At 37.2% G+C, this 23,459-nt stretch overlaps 1 protein-coding gene across 3 annotated transcripts in view; it reads right to left on the bottom strand.

The window, feature by feature from the left end:
- Positions 1-2,484: 2,484 nt before the first annotated feature.
- Positions 2,485-23,459, bottom strand: part of COMMD1 (copper metabolism domain containing 1) — a 289,683-nt gene continuing 268,708 nt past the window's right edge. For 2 of the 3 annotated variants that reach the window (XM_074206932.1, XM_074206942.1), the window contains exon 3: positions 2,485-4,288. In XM_074206932.1, the coding sequence (XP_074063033.1) occupies positions 4,181-4,288 (108 nt within the window). In that variant the 3' untranslated portion in view covers positions 2,485-4,180. The remainder of the gene's footprint in view (positions 4,289-23,459) is intronic. The other variant, XM_074206937.1, reaches the window with a different exon arrangement.

The raw sequence follows: 23,459 nt of genomic DNA, 5'->3' as shown, positions 1-23,459 counted from the left end.
TGCTTACAGCTAGAATATGATATGGGTGAGGATCTAACAAAAGAAACTGAGGAGTAGTCTGATAAGTAAGAGGAGAGTGGTGTCCTGAAAGCCTAGAGAAAAAGGAATAACAAAAAGATGAGAGTGATCAATAATGTCAAAGACTGCAGAGAGGTTAAAAGACAAAGATTGAGGGAAAAAAGCCATTGTATTTCTTAATTCAGGGATCACTGGTCACTTTGGAGAGTGCAGTTTCAGTGAAATCATGCTGGATGCTGAGTTTTTTGTGTGATATAATCACTGTCCTCCTGGAAGAGAAAGAACTGCCTGAAGTTGAATCAAAATGCTATTTTAGAAATTCTGGGGTCAAGCACTTTATACTCTGTAACTGGGGTTAAGCTCAAGCTAAATATATTTTATTTGGATTTTTGTTTCTATCAGATAGATCACTACCCCAAATATGCAAAAAAGCCAGAGAGCTTAGCATTCCCATTCTTCCAATGGAAGGAATCCAATGATTTCTCAACAAATAATATTCTTCCCTCCACAAAATTGTTTGGTTAGTTGGTCTATATATTTATCATTTGCTGTGGGAAATGATATTTTCTGACATCTGTTTAGCATTTATTTTTCTTTAATTTCTATTTATATCCCATTTTCCTATCCTTCAAATACTTTAAAAAAAAACTTCCAATAACTAAGCTTGATATGACCAATTTTAACTTCAATCTAAGACAATTGTCTCATGGTCTGGCACAGCACCTTGTACAATGTAGGTACACTAACAAATATTTGTTGAATTTATTCACAATAGTCCTGTACTCATTATTTCTTTACAACTTTCACAAAATTAAGTTAGAAGATTAACACTAGAAATTTTCAAAGAATACTTCATCAATCAAAGGAGGTTAGGAGAGAAAGGAGAGAAATCTGAAGCATGCATTCAAACCTCAAATTTAATCTAGAGATTAAAAGCCATCATGAAAACCAATTCTGCTATTTTATAGAACCACAGACTAAGAGATGAAAGCAATCTCAGGGGCTACCTCATCCAACCTGAACATGAAGAATTCTTTCTATAACATCTCTAACCACTGCTCATCTGGCCTTGGGTTGAAGATCTTCAGTTGGGGGGGGGGGGGACCACTATCTCTCAGAGCATCCTATTCCACTTTTGGATAATTCTCATTGTTAATAAATTGTTTCTTATATCAAGGCTATAGCTTCCTCCCTAGTTCTGCCCTTTGTGGCTAAGAGGGACAAATCTAAATTCTTTTCCAAATGCCAGTCCTTAAATATACAAAGACTGTTCTAAGTTTTCTTTTCTTATTCTTTGAGACCATCTGATCAAGAAGTTGTCCTTCTCTTTACAAGCTCCAGTTTTTGTTTTTTCCTAAAATATAGTGGCCAGAAATGAACACAGCACTCTAGATGGGACCTAGTCAGGGCAGAGAAGTGGGGTAATTATGCTCTCATCTTATCTATTATGCTTCTTAAAGTAATCTAGGATAGCACTTAGATGTTTTGTTGTTGCTCTTTTGCCTTCCATATCATCCTATTGACTCATATTGAACTTGTACCCCACTAATAACAATCCAAATCTGTTTCAGAGGAACTGTAGTCTTACCATACCTCCCTATCTTGTACTTGGAATTTTTCAAACTCAGGAACAGAACTTTACATTCATCCCTATGCAATTTCATCTTATTCATCTTGTCCCATTGTTCTAGGTTGTTGAATTTGAACTGAAGCCCTCTGTTGTCAAATTCAACATTCTTTCCTTTAATGTCACACTGCCTATATTGCATTTTGGCAGGGATTAATTAGGAATGAAAATAAGGGAATGACATTTTTAAGAATTTCAGGCATTAACCAGTTGATGAGGAAAGTAATGGGGAGGAAGTACCTCAAATGATGCAAACATACATACACAAACACACATCACACACAAACACCCATACACAAAACTGTCCCAAGAAAGAATCAAAAATCTCCTGCCCCTTAACAATATGTAGGCTCATCAGCTGAAACATGTATTTTTAAACTTCCTTAGAAAGCTTAATGATCTCTCTTGGTCTTGAAGTGTACCTGAGATATTTACTGTCTTCACCATCCTTTCTGTGCCCATCAAGGTCACTTCTGGAAGATGATAGCTGGACCAAGAACTAAGGATACCCATATCTTGTTCCATTTAAAATTTCATACTCATCAGTCCATTCTTGAGCCAGAATCCCCTCTATAAACCCTGTCAAATGGTTAAATGGCTTCTACAATCTGCTCCAAACAGAATTCTTCTGATGTTGAATCACAAAGGTAGGAGACAAGAAATGAAAATATGAGAATTTCTGGGTAACCTAACTCTTGGTGGGCATGTTGGCTGTTCTTACTCTAGTTCTCTTCTTCATTAATGGTAAAGGTTTTCCTGCACCTAGACATGTGCAAAGTCTCAAATCCTACCCTCCAAATAAATAAACCCATTAAAAGAGGTTACGAGTCAACCAAGTGTGCAAGTGTGTATTATTTCTTTTATTGACTGGCAGGGGAAGAAGTTTCAGGTTCTTTCTTTCTTTTGGAAAATCAGATAGGTTTCTGTGTGGTTTTTATCACTCGTCTAGAATTTCAGTTTGGGAAAAGGTAAAAATGTCTTTCAAAGCACAGGATCCTCTCTTGTATCTGTTGCTTCCATGGAGTACTAAGTATGGCTACATATCTGGGCTTTATATGGTCCTGTGGAATGTGCCTAAAGATTTATTTTTCTCCAGGAGCTTGTGAAGAAATAATCACTATGTAATTAAGATTCATTTTCCCTTAGATTTCTGCTATCCTGCTATCTTGTGAAATGTGTTGACCTCCATATTACAGTGGGAGATACCAGGAAAATTTCCCATCACAATCCCAGGAACAGAACCCAAATCTTATGGCTCTATGGGCCAAACCACAAATTATTTGATGATGCATCTTTAAGATTTTTCTGAAGTGCCCCACATGGGCTCCATTCACTTCTCTGATTATTTTTTGCTAACTGTCTAGATGGTTTTAATCAAGGAGGAAGTCCGCATTTTGAGCTTGGATGCCAGGGGAGCTTTCTAAAGGTCTCTTGGCTGATTCAGAAGAAACAGCTCAAGGGAGAAGATTGCTCCAAGCCATGGAATGAGTTAATTAGAAATGACATGTACAGTCAAAAGCAGACTTATAAAATCACATTTTTAACACATTGTATTCTAAGGGAATTGTGGTTTCAAATCTTATCCACACTAGGTGGCAAAACCTGTTAATCAATAGTCTCAAAGTCTCAAAAGGCCTTGCTAATAATTGTCTTCTTGAACTTTGGTCCAAAATTTGATTTAATTTTAGACACCAGTTTTTCTTCTTTGACTTCAAGGAGGATAGGAAAGCCATTGTACCATAGAAACCTACTCTTTCTCCTTTCATCCTAAGATGAGGGAGGAGGGACTCCATTTAGGCCCAGCTGAGACTAGGATCCTCAAATTAAGATAAAATGTAAGACTAACCCAGAGTTGGCTCAAATGCCTCAATCAGTTTCAAAATTTTCTTGCATTTCCTTCATGTCCTTTGGATTGCATAGAGACTAAGCTTGTGGCAAACTCCCCTAATAGTTCTACCTAGCTAGATCTTCATTTTGGAAGGCCCCAATGAAAGAGGCTAGATCAGTGGTAAAGGGACTTAGTAAAAAGCCCTTGGTTAAATACATATAACAGAAAGTTTTTCCCCTGATTTTTTTACTGCATGGTTTACCATGGATACATTATTTGGCTCAAGTTTCTCAACATCCTTCACTTCCCATATCCACTGAAAAAACCAGTAGAGTGGGGCAGAGGTTTGGAACTTATGTTCCAAAGAGTCCCAAAGGATGTGGGAAGAGATTTCAGTGGATTTAAAAAAATATTTTGATAACTGTTTTTCAATATTTCAATCCTTTGTAATCCTCTATTTTATTTTATGTATTAGAAAATAAGATTTCTGAGAAGTGGTCCAATGGTTTCACCAGACTGCTCAAGAGGTTTATGGGGAAAAAAAAGAATACCTTCTCTAATATCCCCCTCTACTTTCGCAAAGCAAAGCAAAGCAAACAAGCAATATGAGAATTTAATGCAGTGGAATATCAAAAAGATAAATGTTTAGAATTCGGTTGTGGCTCCTCTTGTGAATTCCTTGATTTCTTCTGAAATCACCTCCATGGTTAGGCTGGGTTGGTCAGGGTGCTGATACTGTCTTCCACTTCAGTGAGCTTCTTCAGGATTTGGTTGAGCTTGACTTCATCAAACTCCAAACACAGACATTCAGACTCCTAGAAAACATAAGGGAATGTCATTTTAAGGAACAGATCTCAAGAAGCCAAATAAGGTTAACAGGTATATATAATTACTGTGCTAAGTGTTGGGAAAACAAAGAAAGGCAAAAAACAGCTCGTGGAAGCTAATATACAAGCAATAGGATAAAACTGAGTTAATCTCAGAGGGAAGGCACTATCATTAAGGAAGATGGAGAAGGGCCTCTTGAAGAAGCTTGGATTTTAGCTAGGATCTGAAGAAAGCCAGGGAAGTCCAGGTAACAACCAGTGAAAATGCATGGAGTTGGGAGATGGAGTGTGCAAGAAATGACAAGTAAACCAGTGTCACTGGGTTTCAGAATAATATATAATGGTGACTAAGGTGTAAGAAGATCAGAAAGGGAGAAAGGGGTCAGGTTCTGAAGAAGTCTAAAGTGTAATATATTTATATTTGATTTTATATTTATTATATTATCTTTTACATTTGATCCGAGAGGAAGAATGAGCCAATATAGTTTACTGAATGGGGATGAAGGGATGGTCAGACAATTTTTAAGTCCACTAACCTGCTTAAGGTCAGTATAGGGAAAGTTTCCTAGGCTCTAAAGTCATGACTCAGAGGACTGAGTGTTCTTTTTTTCCTCCCAATTGATATTTTATTTTTCCAATTACATGTTGTGAAAGTTTTTCAACATTCACCCACATGCATATGCATATTTTTAAGTTACATAATTTCCTTCCACCCTCCCTTCCCACCTCCCCTCCCCTCAGTGGCAAACAATCTGGTGAAAATTATACATATTTGTGTTTAATATGTTTACAGATTAGTCATTTTCTGTATGAAGAATTAGGATTAAGGGAAAAGAAAGAATACCATGAGATAGGAAAGAATGAGAGAAATTTTTTAAAAGTGAATGTAATGTTCATTCAGATTCTGTAGGGTTTTTTGTTTTGTTTTATTTTTCTTCCTTGTGTCCATAGCAGGCTTCTCTGAACTGCTGAGATGAGCTGCATCCATCAAGATTGATCAACTGGGTGTCCTTCTTAAGAAAGGTTGTCTAATCCTGGCAGGAGGGAAATACTGGAGTATGGAATATGGGAACATTGTGGATAATTCAGTCTTTTAAATTCAGGGAAATGATTACACATTGGTGAATGAACATCAGCAGAGGCTTCTTAATGCCATAAATAAGCTGCTGCATTACAGTGTAAAGGAAAAAATGCTGGGCAGGGAGTCAAGACAATTGAGTTCTGGCTACAACTCTGTCACAGACCAGTCATGTTTCCTTGAGAAGGATGAATACTCTTTGGATCTCAGTTTCTACTGAGAAAATTCTGGGGTTGAACTAAATGACCTCAAAGGTTTATTCCAGTGCAGATAGATAATGCTCAGGAAAGAGATAAAAAGGTCCTGAGCTAGGGTGATGTGATAATGGTGAGAATGGAAAGCAGGGATTATAGAAGGAAAAGATTTTGAAAGTAAAATTCTCTAAACTTGGCAACTTATTTTATGTAGGGGAGGAGAGAGGGGGAAGAATATAAGGTGAATCAGAGGGCTCAAGTATGTGCAACTGGCAGAGGGGAGGTCCTATTAATAGAATTAGGAGAGTTAGAAGGAGGCACTGATTTTAAGAAGAAAAATCATGAGTTTTAAAATATTTTCTGAATTTTTAACTGTCAACTACATGTTTCAAGATTTCAGAATTCTGATATTAAATGGTAGAGCTGAAGGAATTGGGAATGTTTAGTTTTAAGAAGAAAAAAGTAAATAATTCTATGATAGTAGCTTTTAAATACTTAAAGGTCATTTAAAAGAAAAACTGTTCTGTGTTTCTATAAAACAAACTATTATTGCTTATTAGAATTCTCAAACTGAATGTCCCAAACCTTCCTCTCTTTTTTGTTTGTTTGGTTTTTTTTTAGGTTTTTGCAAGGCAAATGGGGTTAAGTGGCTTGCCCAAGGCCACACAGCTAGGTAATTATTAAATGTTTGAGACCGGACTTGAACCTGGCTACTCCTGACTCCAGGGCCGGTGCATTATCCACTGTGCCATCTAGCCACCCTCCTTCCTCTCTTCTTAACTTCCCTAATACTACTGAAGATTCCACTTTTTCCCCCCCTAGTCATTGAAGCTTACAACCTAGATATCATTCTCAATTTCACACTTTTTTTATCCTCCATATCCAATCTGTTCTCAAGGTCTATCAATATTACCTCTATCTCCTTTGTATGTATGCTCCTTTCTCTCCTCTGACACATTACCACCATGTTCGAGGACCTCATCATCTTGTGTTTAGACTACTGTGATAGTTTTTTCGTTGGTATCTCCCCAATCCAATCTATCCTTGGTTGTCAAAATGATCTTCCTCAAGTGAAAGTCTGATTACTTTTCCACCCATTCAGTAAACTCTCTTACCTATAGGATCAAATGTGATTCCACCATTTGCCTTTTAAAGTCCTTCATAACCTTTCCAGTCTCCTTACATCTTACTCTTCTTCATGTATTTGAGATCTTTCTCACTTCATCCATTTTCTCTGGCTGTCCTCTAGGCTTAGAATTCTCTCCTTCCTCTACTCTACCTCCTCAACAACCCAAGTTTCTTTAAATATCAGCCAAAAGCTGGCCTTCCATAAGAAGTCTGTCCTGGTTCCCCCTTAATAATGCTAGGTTCTCCTCTTGAGAATATCTATTTGTACTTGGTTGTTTGCATGTTGTCTTCTCTCTAAGAATATGAGGACAAGGACTGCTTTTGTCTTGCTTGATATCTTAGCACACAGTAGGAGCTTAAAAATAATTATTGACTGGATTTGAATACAGAAAGCAGAATGAGAATCGAAGAGTAGAAATTATATGAAAATGGAATTCAATCTAACCCAAGAAAGGATTTATCAACAACTGGACTTAAGCAATCATGGAATGAGCTGCTTCAAAGGTTGTGAGCCCCATCCCACACCAATTTTTTTTTAAATTGGTGAACTCCTTTAATTAGAAGCTAGATGTCCACTTGCTGGGAATGGGATAGGAAGGATTCCTACACTGGGTGTGACGTGGTACCTTCCAACTCCAAGAAATTATTATTATTATTATTATTATTATTATTATTATTATTATTATCTATACATCTAGTATTATTGTGTTATGGACACAAGGACTTTGCCTATGATTTATGGTATAAATCCTTACATAACACTTTACATAACTTCTGTTCAGAAGTGCCAAGAAACAACTAAGTGTTTATTTTTTCTCTTAAACTAGAGATTCTGAATATGCTTGTGAAGAATGCTTTACTAAGATTTCCTACAAATTAAGCAACTGGGAGCTTGGACCTTCTAAGGATTACCCAAGGGCTTTTGTAGTTGTTCAAAATCTTTGTGGTATTAATAACTAATACTATAGACTTTTGTCCATTCACAAAGTGACCAAGACATTTGGGAACCATTTTGTTTACTTAGAAATTACTAAGATAGTGCTTTTCAAAATACCAACAATCATTTTTAGTTCTTGAATTTCCTTTCACTCTTCCAACCTCAATTTCTGACTTCAGTTTCTCTCTGTGTATCTAATCAAGCAGGAGAGTAGGATGGCTTAGAAATCAAGGAATGAAGCCTTTGGGATAAGTGATGAGTTTACCCTTTTCATTCATCAAATGAATGGAATTAGGTCCTAGAGGGGGAAACAATGTCACATGCAAACACAAATGAAAAATAGGTCTAATTATTCTAGCTGAATAATTATAACATGAGCTCTAACCTGTGTTCCATGAACTTAAAAATTAAGTATTTTTATAACTTTATCGTAATATATGCATTTAAAATCATAATTGTGAGCAGGAGTTCATAAACTCCCAAAAAGTTAAAAATTCCTGGATGGAATTTCCTTAATGAAAATCAAATCACAATTTCAGATCCCAGATCACAATATCTCCTGCCTCTTTCCCCATTTTATAAAAATGGAAGTCAAGTGATCTGCTCATTTCCCACCTGCAGGGCAGGAGGTTTGATTCTTTTGAGAGCAGGGATTGTCTTACCTTTCTGCCATGAGCTGTATCCCCAACCCATAACATAATGATTGGTGCATAGCTTAATAAATGTTTACTAACTAATTGGAAAGCCATATCCCTTTATTCCCAATCCATTTTTCTTTCCACTCATTTCAATCTCTCCTCTCCATCCTATGGGAGGGAACTGTACTGTTGCTGTTCAGTCGTGTCTGACTCTTTGTGCCCTTATTTGGGGTTCTCTTGGCAAAGATATTGAAATGATTTGCCATTTCCTCCTCTAGCTCATTTGATAGATGAGGAAACTGAGACTTACAGGGTTAAGTGGCTCACCCAGGGTCACAGAACTATTAAACATCTGAGGACATATTTGAATTCAAGTCTTCTAGACTCCAGGCCTTGAGCCCTACCCACTGCATTACCTAGCTGCCCAAGAATGGCACTAGGTAAGGGAAAAACAATTAAGGTTTTCTTGGATGGTTTCTGAGCTTCAGTAGGTGAAGTGAGTAGTCCATTTGCAAAAAGCATCCTGTGCTGTTGCCAGGCTACTGACTCACACCATGAGTCAACCCACCCCCCCACCCCCCCAGGGGAAATTGCTGAAAGCAAGAAGAGCCTCTTTACTGAAAGGCTTCCAAAGGGAGCGAGGGAGAAGGCAGCTTTCCAGGGCTAAGGGGAATACATTAGTCCTTCCCAGTATAGGTGTTGGGAGTAGAAGGGGCAGGGGAGTTGTCTAAGCATCACATTCTAAATCAGCTTGGGAACAGGTCCAGGTTTCCATTTAATCCAAAATAAAAACCAATTTTAAACAAAGGAAGAATATTAATAATAGAAGCCTCTTCTGCGCCCCAGCTGCACAAGGGGCTATCTCCTTCTAACAGGAGACTGAACTCATCCACCAGCTCCAGTCCGTTCAATTAGTGAAATTCAGAATGGGTCCCCAAGCATCAAAAGTCTAAGGTTCTTTTGTTTGTTTTAATGAAACACTGAAACACATACACACATTTTTTAGCCTTTGGTCTTTGTAACAAATGTAAATTAATAAGTACTTAACATTCAGAAAAAAAGAAAACCCTCAAGAAAAAGTGTTTGTTGAACATTCTACCACTGGGAAAACCCAGGTGAAATAAAAAGGAATTATTCTATATTCATGCCTTTGTAAAGAAATCTCTGTTGAACTCCAGAGCAATCTGTGTCACTAGATAGCCCCACTTGGTAGTATGTTTCACAAGAACTCAAATCAGTTGTTTCCAGGGCAGAAGTTAACATTAAGGAAGTTTCTTTTCTCCTCTTTTGGTGTGATCCTGAAGGGTCATAAATGTGTTGAATTCCCAGTATGGAAACTTGCTCCACTGATACAGATCGGCAATTTGCCTTGAAACTTAAAATCTAAGAATCCCCTTGGTCATAGAGATATGAAATGATTTGCCTGGGAGCACCCAGACAATGGGGATCAGAGGCAGGATGTAAACCAGTTCTTGATGTCTCCAAGGATGGTCCTTTATCTGATAAGCTCTGAGGTCTCTTAGGGACTTTTAAACAAACTGTGTGTGTGTGTGTGTGGGGGGATTAAATACTAGGAGGAAAGCCTAAATTAGGTGCATAGTTGTTCTAAATTTCAATAGATTTTTATCTTTCCTGTACTCACTGGTTTGGAACCTTTTTACCTCTTTTACAATAAAGGACTTGAACAATCAAATACCCAATTTCCCAACTCCTTAACAATCTTTATTCCAGCTCAGCCACACCCATTGTGATGGGCAATCAATCAATCAACAAATATTTATTATGTAACTACTAGGTGGCAGACTCTGTGCCAGGTGAGGACACAAATGCAAAGAATGACGAAACCCCGCCCTTCAAGGACCTTACTTCTGGTGGAGGAAATATGGGTTTGTATGTATGTAAATCAGAACAATAATGATAACATTTATGTAGTGCTTTAACTTTTGCAAAGTGTGTTACAAATATGATCTTATTTGAGGCTAAAGACTCTCAAAAGTTGGTGCTATTATCGTCTCCATTTGACAGATGAGGAAACAGAGGCAGAAAAAGACTAAGTGATGTGCTCAGGGTCACATGATTAAGAATTGTCTGCTGCTCAATATGAATGCAGGTGACTCCCAGTCCAGTACTCTGTCCACTGTGCTACCTCATAGTATAAATATAAAGTAGAAACACACAAAATACTTAAATGCAAGGAACTTTTGAAGGAAAGGCACTCTAGCTGGGTGGAGCAGGAAAATTACTTGTTAATGGAATGTTCAGTCATACTCTGGACTTGGTCATTAGCCACAAGAGTTCTACTTTCTTGATCAATAACTTTGATCATGCCTCTATTTGATCGCAACCTTTGAGAATCCCACACTTCCCCTTACCTCACTTCCTCTTCTACACTACTTCACAATCTCATCAGGCCTTCAACTGTCGCTGCATTCTTCTCTTTCCAATCTAGACCGTATAGTTATCCAATGAAAATCCATGCTATCTTCTCACAAATCCTTCACCCCCTTCTCTTAGTGCTGCTCATTCTTTGCCAAGCACCAGCCTCAGTTTAGGGCTTCCACCCTCCTCCTTCCTGGCTACTCTGCAACCTTTGAACTGTGGATCGTGCTTTCTTCCTAGATACTCTCTGTGGATTTAGATGATATAACTTTTTTTCTGACTTGCCTGTCTATTTTATGGCTACTTCCCTCTTTTCTTTGATAGCCTGTCATCATAATCATGCTCCCTAGCTTTGAGCATACCTCAGTGCTTTGTCCTGGACCCTCTTCTATCTACATTCTTTTATTTATTGATATTTATTGATCACTTATATTGATCATGGATCTGATTTGGGTCCATGTCTCATATGACTCATATGAAAAATGGAGATGTGTCAGCATTTCCAAAACATAAAATTTTCATCATAATGATAGCGGAACTATTATATTTCGATTCTAACACCTCAAAGTCTAATAAAGATATGAAATGGCACTGAAGAAGATGAAAATGGTTAAGAACAACTGAAACATGTCAATCCATGCCAGAGAGGCAACATGATTTATTTTTTAAAAAAATGAGGGATCAATTTTTAAAATATCTTAAAGAGGGAAGGATACAGAATAATTGGGGGGAAAATCATAGAGGCTTTTGAGAGCTCATCAATCATTAGCAATTCATTTACATTTTCTCATCTCTTATAAATATATATAAAGGTACTCTACATACATGTTGAAATTATCCTTGATAAAAAATGTGAATGCAATAAGTAGAATTTCACTAACAATTTTCTGCAGAAGACTATATCTTCAATCACAAAATTGTGTGTAGCAAATAGAAAATCTAGCAGTGTTTTTTTAATTGTTGGTGATTAAAAAGGCATTTGACATGGTGGAACAAAAATTTGGCCTTAAGGAAGCTTTCCCTTAATAGAATATGCCATGCATATGCTAATTATGTAGGATTCCTTTTTGTAAGTAATCATAGAAATAACTTAGCTCAAAGATTCTTTGATTATCAGTATCAAGCAAACATAAAACCCAGGCAGATGCTTGTCCATGCTATCGGTGTCATTGGGATGGCCTTGTAGCAGAATCCAGATGAAAGGTAGATTCCTTTTCAGTGTTAAAGTCCTCTTTTGGTGACTAGCATTGTGCTGGTTGTCCTCAGAACACTTCATGGTTTAATGTAAGCTACTCAAGTGATACCAGGAACAATTGAATGAGTGGAGAATAACTTGTGCAGGTAGATCATCAATTTATCTTACACAGGCTCCAGATAAACAATATAAAGATCCCATAATTGAATAGGAGGAGGAGAATTTAGCTGCTTTGCATTCGGAAAACTGCTCTGTACTCTCAATTAGTGTCATCTCTGACACAAGAACCATTATTTTTTTAAGCACTAATCTTCTGGTGATGCCATAATGCTATGCATCTTGAAGCACTATAAATTTCAGAAAAAAAAACCCCACAACTTCTGTTGACTTAGAGGATGATGGAGAAATCTGTCCTGGGGAAAAGAAGTAGGCTTCACTGCAACCCTAGCAATCTCTTGCAGGCAAGGTCATGCAGTTAGAGCAAGGGTAGGCAGATGGATTGGACAACACTGATCCTCAAGGAATGTTAAAAGATCTAGGGGAAGACTTCCTACATCAGATGGATCCTCTGCAGAGAATTTATGGGGGAAAAAAAATAAAACTTGAAACCCTGAAGGGAGTATATACATGGAGAAGATCACATACCTATCAGAGTGCTATGATCCTTTGAGGCAGCCAGTACATCTAGTCCTACTATCTTTTTTTTAGATGAGGAAACTGAGGCTCAGAAAGTTTGATGACTTGCCCATGCCCCACAGAGAGGGAGGGTCACAGCTGCCAGGTCTCTGATTCTAACCTCAGTGCTTTCCCACAAAATTAGGCTTCAGCTGACTAGTCCTTGGCCCTCTTGCTTCCTGGAGCAGCATTCTTTCCATCTACTCTATATACTCCAAGCATCAAAGCATCTTAGGTTAATACAGCTGGAAGGGACCTCCAACACCATCTAGTCCAAACTCCTACAGATGAAGAAACCAAGGTCCAGTGAGGTTATGTGACTTGTCCAAGCTCACACAGGTATTTGCTTTCTGCTCATATTTTCTGTTTTTCTTCCCTCAACAATGTACACTGACATCATTCAATAGCTTTTTGTGAAACTATGTCTATTAATGAGTCAAGCTAATAATTCCTTTTTTTTTTAGATTTTTCAAGGCAATGGGGGTTAAGTGGCTTGCCCAAGGCCATACAGCTAGGTAATTATTAAGTGTCTTAGGTCGTATTTGAACCCAGGTACTCCTGACTCCAAGGCCGGTGCTCTATTCACTGCACCAACTAGCTGCCCCAAGCTAATAATTCTAAAGGATTTATGATTAAAAAATAGTATTCACCTCCAAAGATAGAACTATGAATGCCGACTGAAGCATACTTTTTTTTACCTTATTTTTCAGTCTGTGTTTTTTTTTTTTGCAATATGGCTAATATGAAAATATGGTTTACATGACTCACATGTATAATTGATATCAAATTGCTTTCTCAAGGAAGGGCAGGAAGAAGGAGAGAATTTGGAACTCAAAAAAAATTTTAATGATTGTTAAGAAATTTTTTAATGTATAATTAGAAAATACTTAAATAAGTACTGAATTTAAAATAATTAAATAAAAAATCTCAATGAAACAAAACTGCATCTGAAACTGTATTAAGGAGGATAAGCATTACTCTGTTATGCTGATAAACTATTTTGCAAAGAATTTAAGGATTTATTACAGAACAGATCTAAAGCTTTGTCCAAGTTTTATATTTGTTTAAGGTGACCTAGAATGAGTTCAATTTTTTTCTTTATCTTGTCAGTGGAAAAGACAGAAAAAACCCTACAACACCTGAATTAAAAAAAAAATAAAAAAAGAAAATCACTTCTCTCTTTCTTGGTTTGACTGTAAAAGAACTAGGAGAATCAAGGGAACTTTACCTTTAATTAAGTATGTAGACAAGTAGCATTTATTAAACATCTTGTATGTACAAAGCATTGCAAAACATTCCCTGCTCACAATAAGCTTACATTCTGTTGAAAAGGAGGATACATATTTCTATTAATAAAATATATGTATAGGGTAAGAAAGAATCAACAACTGGGGAAAGTCAGGAAATACCCTTGTATAGGAAATATCTCCTGATGAATCCTCAAGGAAGCTGAGCCAGGACTTCCAAGAAACAGAAAAGGAGTGAGTGTTGTCAGGCTTGGGGAGGTGGGCAGAGGAGGCAGCCTGTCTCATGGGTGGGGCACAGCAGTTAGGACAATATATAGATTGAAGCCAGACTAGAAAAGGTTCCAATGCCTGTCCTATGGCTAATACGGAACCCCCAAAGCTTCTGTGGCAGGGAATGACATTCCAAGCCTAGGCAACAAGCATTTATTTAATACTTATTAGACACCAGACACAGTGCTAAGCACTGGGGATACAAAGAAGACAAAAACCAATCCCCGGTCTTGTTGAAGAGCTCCCAGTTCTGAATACATATATACACACATGAATACAAACATTCTATAAGGGGTATATTGTACATGTACGCACATACACAAGAAAAATTGGGGTATTCTCAGGGGAAGGCTTCTTGCAGAAGGTGGGATTTTAGCAGGGCCCTGAAGGGACTTAAAGTCAGGAGCTACTGATGAGGACAGTTCCAAGTGCGGAGGCTAGTGTTACTACATCACAGGCAGGGAGGTATAAGAAGACTCTAAGGGAGCAGCGAGATGTCGCAGTGAATAGAGCACTGGTCTTGGAGTCAGGAGGACCTTAGTTCAAATTCAGTCTCAGACATTTAATACTTAACTGTGTGACCTTGGGCAAATCACAACCCCACTGCTTTGCCCCCCCCCCAAAAAAAAAAGATTGTAAGGGCAGGAAGGAATCAGGTTAAAAAAAAGCTCTAAAAGTCAAACAGGATTTTATATTTGCTTCTTAGGGAGTCATGAGAGTATTGGGGGCAGGAGTGGTGGTGTGACATGGTCAGCTCTGCCCTTCAGGAAGTTCATTTTGATAGTTGATTCACTATCAGATTAACTGCAGTAATCCACACAGGAAGTAATGAGGACTCCAACCAAGTTGGTGGCAGTGTCAGAGAAAAGAAGATAAGAGAGCTGTTGTGAAGGTAAAAATGGATAGGCCTTGGTAACAGATTGAATATGCAGAGTAAGAGAGAACAAGGAGTCAAGAATGACAATAAGGAAGTTAGGAAGTGAGGAAGGTTTGGGGAGAAAGATAATGAATCCACTTTGGGGCATGTTGAATCTAAGATGTCTAGTCAGTTGTCTAAATTGAATCTAAGATGTCTATTAAGACAACCAATAAGCAGCTGAAGAAGTAAGACTAGATGACAAGAAGAGGTTACAGCTGAATAAACAGAGGCATCATCAACAGAGAAACAATAATTGGATTGCTGGGAACTGATGAGATCATCAAAAGAAATAGGACCGAGGGAGAAGAGAAAAAGTCATAGGGAAGAGCTCTGGGAGCCACCTACATATAAGTGAATGGCCATGTACACAGGAGGTTTTGAGAAGAGGATGCCAGATATCCAGGAGTAGAACTACACCATGAAAACTAAGAGCTAAGAGAGTATCTGAGAAGGAGGTTATCACTAGTGTCAAAAACCAGAAAGATCAATAAGCCTGGGAACTGAGAAAAAAACATTTGATCTAGCAATTATGATTAATAATAACTTTGGAGAAAGGTCTTCTATTTCCTACTTGCATATCTTTGGCCTAAGTTATTTCTTTGCTTGTTTAATCTGTTAAACTAAATAACTTCTAAAGTCTCTTCTAGTTCTAATGATTATGTAGTAGAAATGGTTTTTGATTGTGTTTTTAATGATAATGATTAGTTATGTCAACTTGAAACCAAAAGAAGAGCAGTTCTAGTCAAATCTAAAAAGAGAAGAAGTGAGGTAGAGATAAGGCAGTGGAATCCATGCATTGAGACAACTTTTTCTAGAACTTTGGTTGCAAAAAGGAAGGAGAAATGAATGATATCTTGAGGAGGAAACAAAATCAAGTTTTTTATGGATAAGAGATACTGGTTATATTGCTAGGGAGCTGGAAAGGAGCAAACTGATAAGAGATTGAAGATTATAGATTGAAGAGAAGAGCAAGAACATGGTCAAAAGGACAAGATGCTGGAGGAAATGGAAGCTACAAGTATACAAGTTAGTCTTTGAAAGGAAAAAAAGACAATCTTTTCCTCAAATCCTGGGAAAAAGGAGGAGAGAACAGAGGGTAGTGTTGAGATGATGTAAATTATAAAGAAAAAGGAAGAGTAAAAAGATTACATACAAGTAGGGGTTTGGTTAAAATTATATAACTTACAACGTTTAATCTTTCAAAGTATAATGACTTTCTTCAGTGGCATTCAACAGCATGCAAATAGGGCTGGAAAAGAAGTTTGATTAGGGTAACAAATGATTGGAGTTTAGAAAGGTGTAGGGTGTGGTAGAAAAGGCTTGAAGGGTTGATTAGAGCACTAGTTATCATAGTCGGGGTGCAAACAATGAGGAAAGTTAAATAGATAGTGGAACATAACAAATATTAAGAATACTATGTATCTACAGGCTATATAGCAATGTAAATTTAAAGTTTTACAAAATCATTTTAAACTAGCTAAATAAAATATGTAATAGGATCAAGTATAACTTACAGTTGTTAGAAAAATGAACTTCATTAGTATAAGAGGGATAACATCATCTCAGAAAAAATTGGTTAAATGTTGGATTTCAAACTCTATTTCAGTTAATGGTATTAAAAAGCAGCTGATAGGGTCATTGGGACCTCGGCTATATTAAAGTATAATTTCTGGAATAAGAAGGTGATAGTCCCACTATATACTGCTTATGACCAGGACACATCTTGAGTACTATGTTCAAGGTTGGACACCCCATTTAGGAAGGACATAGATTAAACTATAGAGTGTACAGATAAGAGCAAATAAAATAGTGAAGGGCCTTGAGTTCACATCATATGATTCTTTCTATAGAAATGGGAATGTTTAGAGTGGAAAAGGAAAGAACGAGTAGAACATGATAGCTCCCTTCAAGTATAAATAAGCTGCCATGTGGAAGAAGGATTATATTTATTGTCCTAGATCTCAGAGGGAAGAGCTAAGAGTAAGGGTGGGAGTTTCAAAGGGAAAATTTAGAAATGACATTAGAAAGAACCTAAAAAACAACAGAATGCTCTAGGATGTAGTGACTATTTGTTTTCCAATACCCCATCATCCTTCCAAGTAGAGGTATTTAAAGAAAGACTGAATGATAGCTGCTAATGGTTTGGTAACTTTACAAAAGGCAATCAAAATATCCAGTTTCCTTTCTGAGAGGCAAAAGTTGAAATTACGAAATTAAAAGAGATCATTGGGAGGTCACCTAGTCTAGTGGTATCAAATTCAAATAGAAACTAGGTGTTGCTGAGTCCTACATAAGTATCACTATGGTGGATCCTTAAATTTAAAAATATATAATTTTCTATGCTTTATTGTATTTTATTTATTTTTAAAATATTTCACAATTACATTGGGGGGGGAAGTAATCAGGGTTAAGTGACTAGCCCACGGTCACACAACTAATAAGTGTCTGTCTTCCTGACTCCAGGGCCAATGTTCTACCCACTGAGCCTCAAGTTGTCCCCCAATTACATTTAATGTACTTCAACAGCACTTGGTAGGGTCTGCAGACTGTGTCTGATACTTCTGATCTAGTTCATCACTCTGCTTTCAGGAAGGACCAACAAAAACAAATATGTTTGAGAAGACCTCTAGAAAAGGAAAACAGTATCTTTCTAAATTAATTTATAATCCTTCTTAACCACTGAATCAGACATTTTTACCCATTTTCCTAGCCTAAATTTGTCATGCTTCAATTTAAGATAGTTTCTTCAATAAAATCTTTTTATTTTAGTCTATATAACAGTCTTCCAAATGCATGTAAAAATTATTGCATTACCCCTCAGCTTTCACTTCTCCATACCAAATAATAGATTTGTATCTATTATGGAACTGTGATCTTTTTAGTTTAGGAGGATAAAAGAATGTGGTGGTATATGATAGTTGTCTTCATACATTATAAGGATTGTTTTGTGGAACACAATGGAGCTCTATACACAGAACTAGACCTAGTAGAAGATTTATAGTAAAATAGATTTCAATTTAATAAGGATCTCTAAAAGAGATCAAGCAGAGGTTGGATGACTGTGACTCCTATATTAGATGAGAGACTGGACTGGATGACTTCTCAAGCCAGTTCCAATTCTAAGATTTTATCATCTCATTGCCTAGACCTGTAAACATATTCATTGAGAAATTTTCCAGGAGGACAACTCTGCATCAGTACAATTTGAAAAAAAAAAAGCAATGAGGAATTATGATTTGTTAGACCCAAGAGGCAGGTCAATTATAATAACTACATCACTAAATACATTTTCAATACAGTTTTCACAGTCATGCTAATGCTCTTGCAAAGTTCTCATAAAACTTTATCCTTTCTTTATAGGTCAAAGTTAACATTCCGATGCAGCTTTGGAAAGATTTCTTTCAAATAGGAGGAATGGGGGTAAGGGTTGCAAGGAATTCTTCTGAATACTGCTAATTTTTTTTTAACTTCACTGGAACCACTTTGAGATTTTGGCCAAGCTCAAAAAATACCCCTAAGTATGTTTCCTCTTTTTACATGTACCATCTATCTCATGGGATTTTTGTGGGAATCAAATGAATGGAGGTAAAGTACTTTGGAGTCATGCAACTTAATAAATATGAACTCTCATTATCATTATTGTTCTTTATATAACTGTGTATCTTTATACACAATCATAAATCTTTATGTGTATCTTTATATATAATTAGATATAGTAGATAGTTCTTATGTCACAAAAATGTCCTCTAACTTCATTTTTTGCCTTCAGAAGAATTCTAAGCCAAGCATAAACTTTGACAATAAGACTTATCTTCCAAGGCATCCTTCTATAAACTTATATTGACCTCTTGACTTGAGAGTCTTTCCACAAATCTATATCCCTCATGTTATACAATGAATTAAAAATTATTATCTAAAATCAGAGGACCAACAAACCTTCATAAATTTTAAGGACTGTCTTATGGAAAGAAGGAAAGATACTTCATAAGACCAATGGGTAGGAATAACAGGAAAGCAAATTTCAGTTCAATAAGGAAAAACTTTATCACATTAAAGAAGGCTTGAAGCGGGGCGGCTAGGTGGCGCAGTGGATAGAGCACCGGCCCTGGAGTCAGGAGTACCTGAGTTCAAATTCGGCCTCAGACACTTAATAATTACCTAGCTGTGTGGCCTTGGGAAAGCCACTTAACCCCATTGCCTTGCAAAAAAAAACAACAACTAAAAAAAAGGCTTGAAGAAAGGTTCAAATCATAATAAATGTGAAGAACCTAGGAAAATGTGGGAAAGGACATGAAGTGATACAGAGTGAAGAAGACAAAGTCAAAAGAACAACATACAATGACTACAATGTACTAAAGTCAATACTGAGGGTGGCAGTCAATGCCAGTGCCCTAGTGTTTAAAGGACATATCTATCTCCTGTTAAGTACTGATTAACTGCTTTGGAGGAATTTACTTTGAAAGGAATGTCTAGCAAGGATCAGTTGTGATAAATTAAACTGATAAATTGAAAAAAATAAGCTTTAGAGTCAAAACAAAGAAAAGATTAAAATAATTTAAGGCTTTGAAAACTGTTCCCCATTCATCCAGCGGAATATCCCACTTGAGGGTTAGAAGAATCCAATCGAATACTCAAGTAAGAAGATATTTCAGATGCCATAAAGTCCCATCTATACCTGAACAATTGCTATAAAATACCTCCAAAGGACACCTCAGGTTTTGTCTGAATGGACCAAAATGGGCCATTCTACTTTTGGATGACTCTGGAAGAAACCTTTTCCTTGAGGATGGAGCTAAGATGGCAGCATGAGGGCAGGAATTCCCAGAAACTTTTCCCCCCAAAGCTCTAAAAGTCATAGAATTATGACTTGAACCCACAGAACCCACAGAAAGACTAAGTAAAGCAATTTCCCAGTCCAATTACCAGTCCAACTTGGTAGATCCACAGGAAAGGTCTGGTCTACCAGGATTGCTGGCTTCGGGGCAGTCTGCTGTAGAAACCTATGGAGCTACCAAGGAGCTGTTTCCAGAGTGCTCAGCCCATGGATGGTAAAGTAAGGGGAGAGACTGCAGAGTTTGGGCCCCCATACCAGAGAGGAGCAGGGAACCTACCATCAGCGCCAGCAGAGGGGAGGGCTTGTGGTCACCCACAGACTACAGCACAAGCCAGGAGAGCAGTCAGAGTCTCTCATAAGACCTTGGAGGAACTGGGGTTTGGAGAGGTGTCCCAAACCCCCCCTCAAAGCTTTGGAAGTGTGGTAAATCAGTCATAAACTGAGGAAATGAACAAACAACAGAAAAAGAAGAACCTGACCATAGAAAATTACTTTGGACCTATGAAGAATCAAAATACACTTAGAAGATGACAAAGTCCAAGCTTCTGTATCCAAAGCCTCCAAGAAAAATGGGAAATAGTCTCAGGCTATGGAAGACTTCAGAGAAGATTTTGGAAAGCAAGTAAGGGAGACAGAGGAAAAATTGGGAAGAGAAATGAGAGTGATGCAGGCAAATAAATCATAAAAACCAAGTCAGCAACTTGGTGAAAGAGATACAAAAAATGCTGAAGAAAATAACATGTTAAAAAACCAGTTTAGACCAAATGGGAAAAAAATCCAATGAGGAGAAGAATGCCTTAAAAAGCAGAATTGGCCAGTTGGAAAAGGAGATATAAAAGCTCTCTGAAGAAAACAACTCCTTCAAATGTAGAATGGAGCTAAAGGAAGTGAGAAATCAAGAAACAATAAAACAAAATCAAAAGAATGAAAAACTAGAAGAAAATGTGAAATATCTCATTGAAAAAAACAACTGACCTGGAAAACAGATCCAAGAGAGATAACTTAACAGTTATTGGGCTACCTGAAAGTCATTCCAGGAAAAGAGAAAGCTTCTCCTTATATCAAATCTAAATCTATCTCTTTGAAAATTCTACCCATTGCTTTTGGTTCTGCCCTCTTGGTTCAAGCAGAATAAATCTAATCTTTCTTCAACCAGAAAGCTCTTTCAATACCTGAAGACCCATACTGTGAGAGCCTGTCTGAAAATTCTCTTCTATAGACAGGCTAAACATTCATTCCTAGTTCCTTCAAATGATTCTTGTTGGGCAAATCAATGTCTTTCCTAAATGAGGTGTGTGCATCTTCCTTATTCTTATACCTTTTATCTCCTATTCCTCACATCATATGTTTGATAACTTAGCAATATTAACTCAGCTGACCCAGAGTCTTTTGAATCCATCTTCTGCTTCTAATTTTATTGTTGTCATACTGTGCCATTATTATTATTATACAACTGGACTGTTATTTGATGTGTTACATGATATGCTGAATTCTATTCCCTCCCCCTTCAAAATCATCCTTCACACAGATCAATATCCTTAATGCAGAGACTTAATCATTTCACACTCAGTTTTTTATTCAAAACCCTTCATTGGCTATTGCCTATCAAATAATATCCAAGTTCTGACCCTGCTATTCAAGGACCTCCACATCTTGATGCCTCCTGTCCATGAAAACCACACTCCAGCTAATCAAGACTATCAGTTGTCATTTGTACATATATTATATTGTCCCACTTTGCTCCTATCATTCTCTATGCCCTTCCCGTTATTTTTACTTTTTAAAATCCTCTCTATTGGGGCGGCTAGGTGTTTAATAGATAAAGCACCAGCCTTGAAGTCAGGAGTACCTGGGTTCAAATCTGGTCTCAACACTTAATAATTACCTAGCTGTGTGGCCTTGGGCAAGCCACTTAACCCCATTTGCCTTGCAAAAAAACAACCTAAAAAAAATCATATCATTTAAGACTCAGCTCAAATGCTGCCTTTTCCAGAATGCCTTCCTTATTTTAAGCTTTTGAAAATATATATATATATACATACACACACACACACACACACACACACATACATATATTTTAAGTTTCTTTCCTCATATTAAAATAATTGGGAGACTAAAACAAGTAGATTTTTTTAAAAAACCCTCAAACCCTTTGACTTTAAAATAGGATATTAATGTTCTAAAGTTATGATCCTAGACTAGTCTTTATCTATAGATAGCCCATATCTTTGATTATAAATCTACCATTTTATTCTTCTGCATATTCTTGTTGTCACACTTCCTTCAGAGCTCAAGCTAACATAGTCTACTACTCTATGGCTCCTTCTTTGCATTGAACAAATTCCTTCCAAAACCTCCATTTAAAGGAAGTAGTGAGACCAGTCATCCTTCACTCCTTTCATGGCTTCCTTTACTCTATAATCTCCAAATTATGTCACTGTACACATGGTTACATCTTCTTCCTATCCCCTCCTTTCAGTGCCTTATCATGTGTTGTCTTTTCCCCCTTGAGAGAAAGGTCTGTCTCACTTCTTGCTTGTATGAGAAATTCCTTGTACTTAGAACATTTTCTAGCACATAATAAGCATAGAATAAGTGCTTGATGTCTAATTGTTACATACAGGTACTGGTGATGGTTGCTGAAAATATTAATTTAAAATAAATTATAATAACATGGCCCATATATGAAGAAAAAGATCTGAATAATACAGACCATAAATGTTAAAAGGAGAGGTAAGCTGGACCTTGAAAAAAGGACATACTAAAATGCAAAAGGAGGAATTCTAGGTTGGAAAATAATATGAGTCTAATGACTTAGAAAATCCACAAATGTTTCTAAAGATATATAATGCAGTTCCATTTGGTTTGAACAAAGGATTAATTTAGTAAAAGATGTTAGAGAACATGTGTTATATATAATCTTAAATGACAGTGAATGACAGGCTAAGAAGTTTCAGTTTCATTGCAAGGTGCAGGGAGGGAGGGGAGGACTGTATTCAAGTCTTTTATTTTAGGAAGATTAGAGTGGGAAAAAGACTATTGAAAGAATGGGAAGCTGAATTTTATAACAATAGTTTCCATAAACCATAGTCTCTCTTAAGGAAAGCAGTCTTAAGACCACCAGGTCCAATCTTATAATTGCATATTGGCACACTAAGGCCAGATGTCAGGAAAATCTTCATAACAGAGCTGTTTGGATCTCATAGACCTTCAGATTGACCTTTCACATTTTCAGTGTTCCCCAAATGTTCTGATTTAGGGCAAAATCTTGCTGTCCCATTCTCCTACTCTGAGTTCTACAATTTTCTGATCTGAGTTTGGGTCTGGACAATAGTAGATATTGCTGGACTCAGCCCCTTTTGGCCAGTCAGAAAGTTATGCTTACTGCCATAGTGACTGAACTGCAAGCTCCCTCCTCTTTGTTAACGTTAAGGAGTTGCCTTGGTTATTCTGCTAAAGCTTCATAGTAGCTAGAAGCTGGACCCTGATCCCCTTCTGAGATCAGAATAGTTCTACTGACTTGTGAGCTTGCTCCTCGCTGGCCTGCAGTGAGTCCTTAATCTGGAACATAACTCTTGGGCATGGTCTGCCCTGGATTGTAGTCCTGCAACAGCATAGTAAATGACAAAGCTGCCAGTTGGCACCTCTGGGTCTGAGATCTCCTT

The sequence above is a fragment of the Macrotis lagotis genome, chromosome 1 (assembly GCF_037893015.1).
Source record: "Macrotis lagotis isolate mMagLag1 chromosome 1, bilby.v1.9.chrom.fasta, whole genome shotgun sequence".
NCBI classification, from domain to species: domain Eukaryota; kingdom Metazoa; phylum Chordata; class Mammalia; order Peramelemorphia; family Peramelidae; genus Macrotis; species Macrotis lagotis.
Note: the sequence above shows the minus strand (reverse complement) of the source record. Positions and strands in the feature narration are given on the sequence as shown.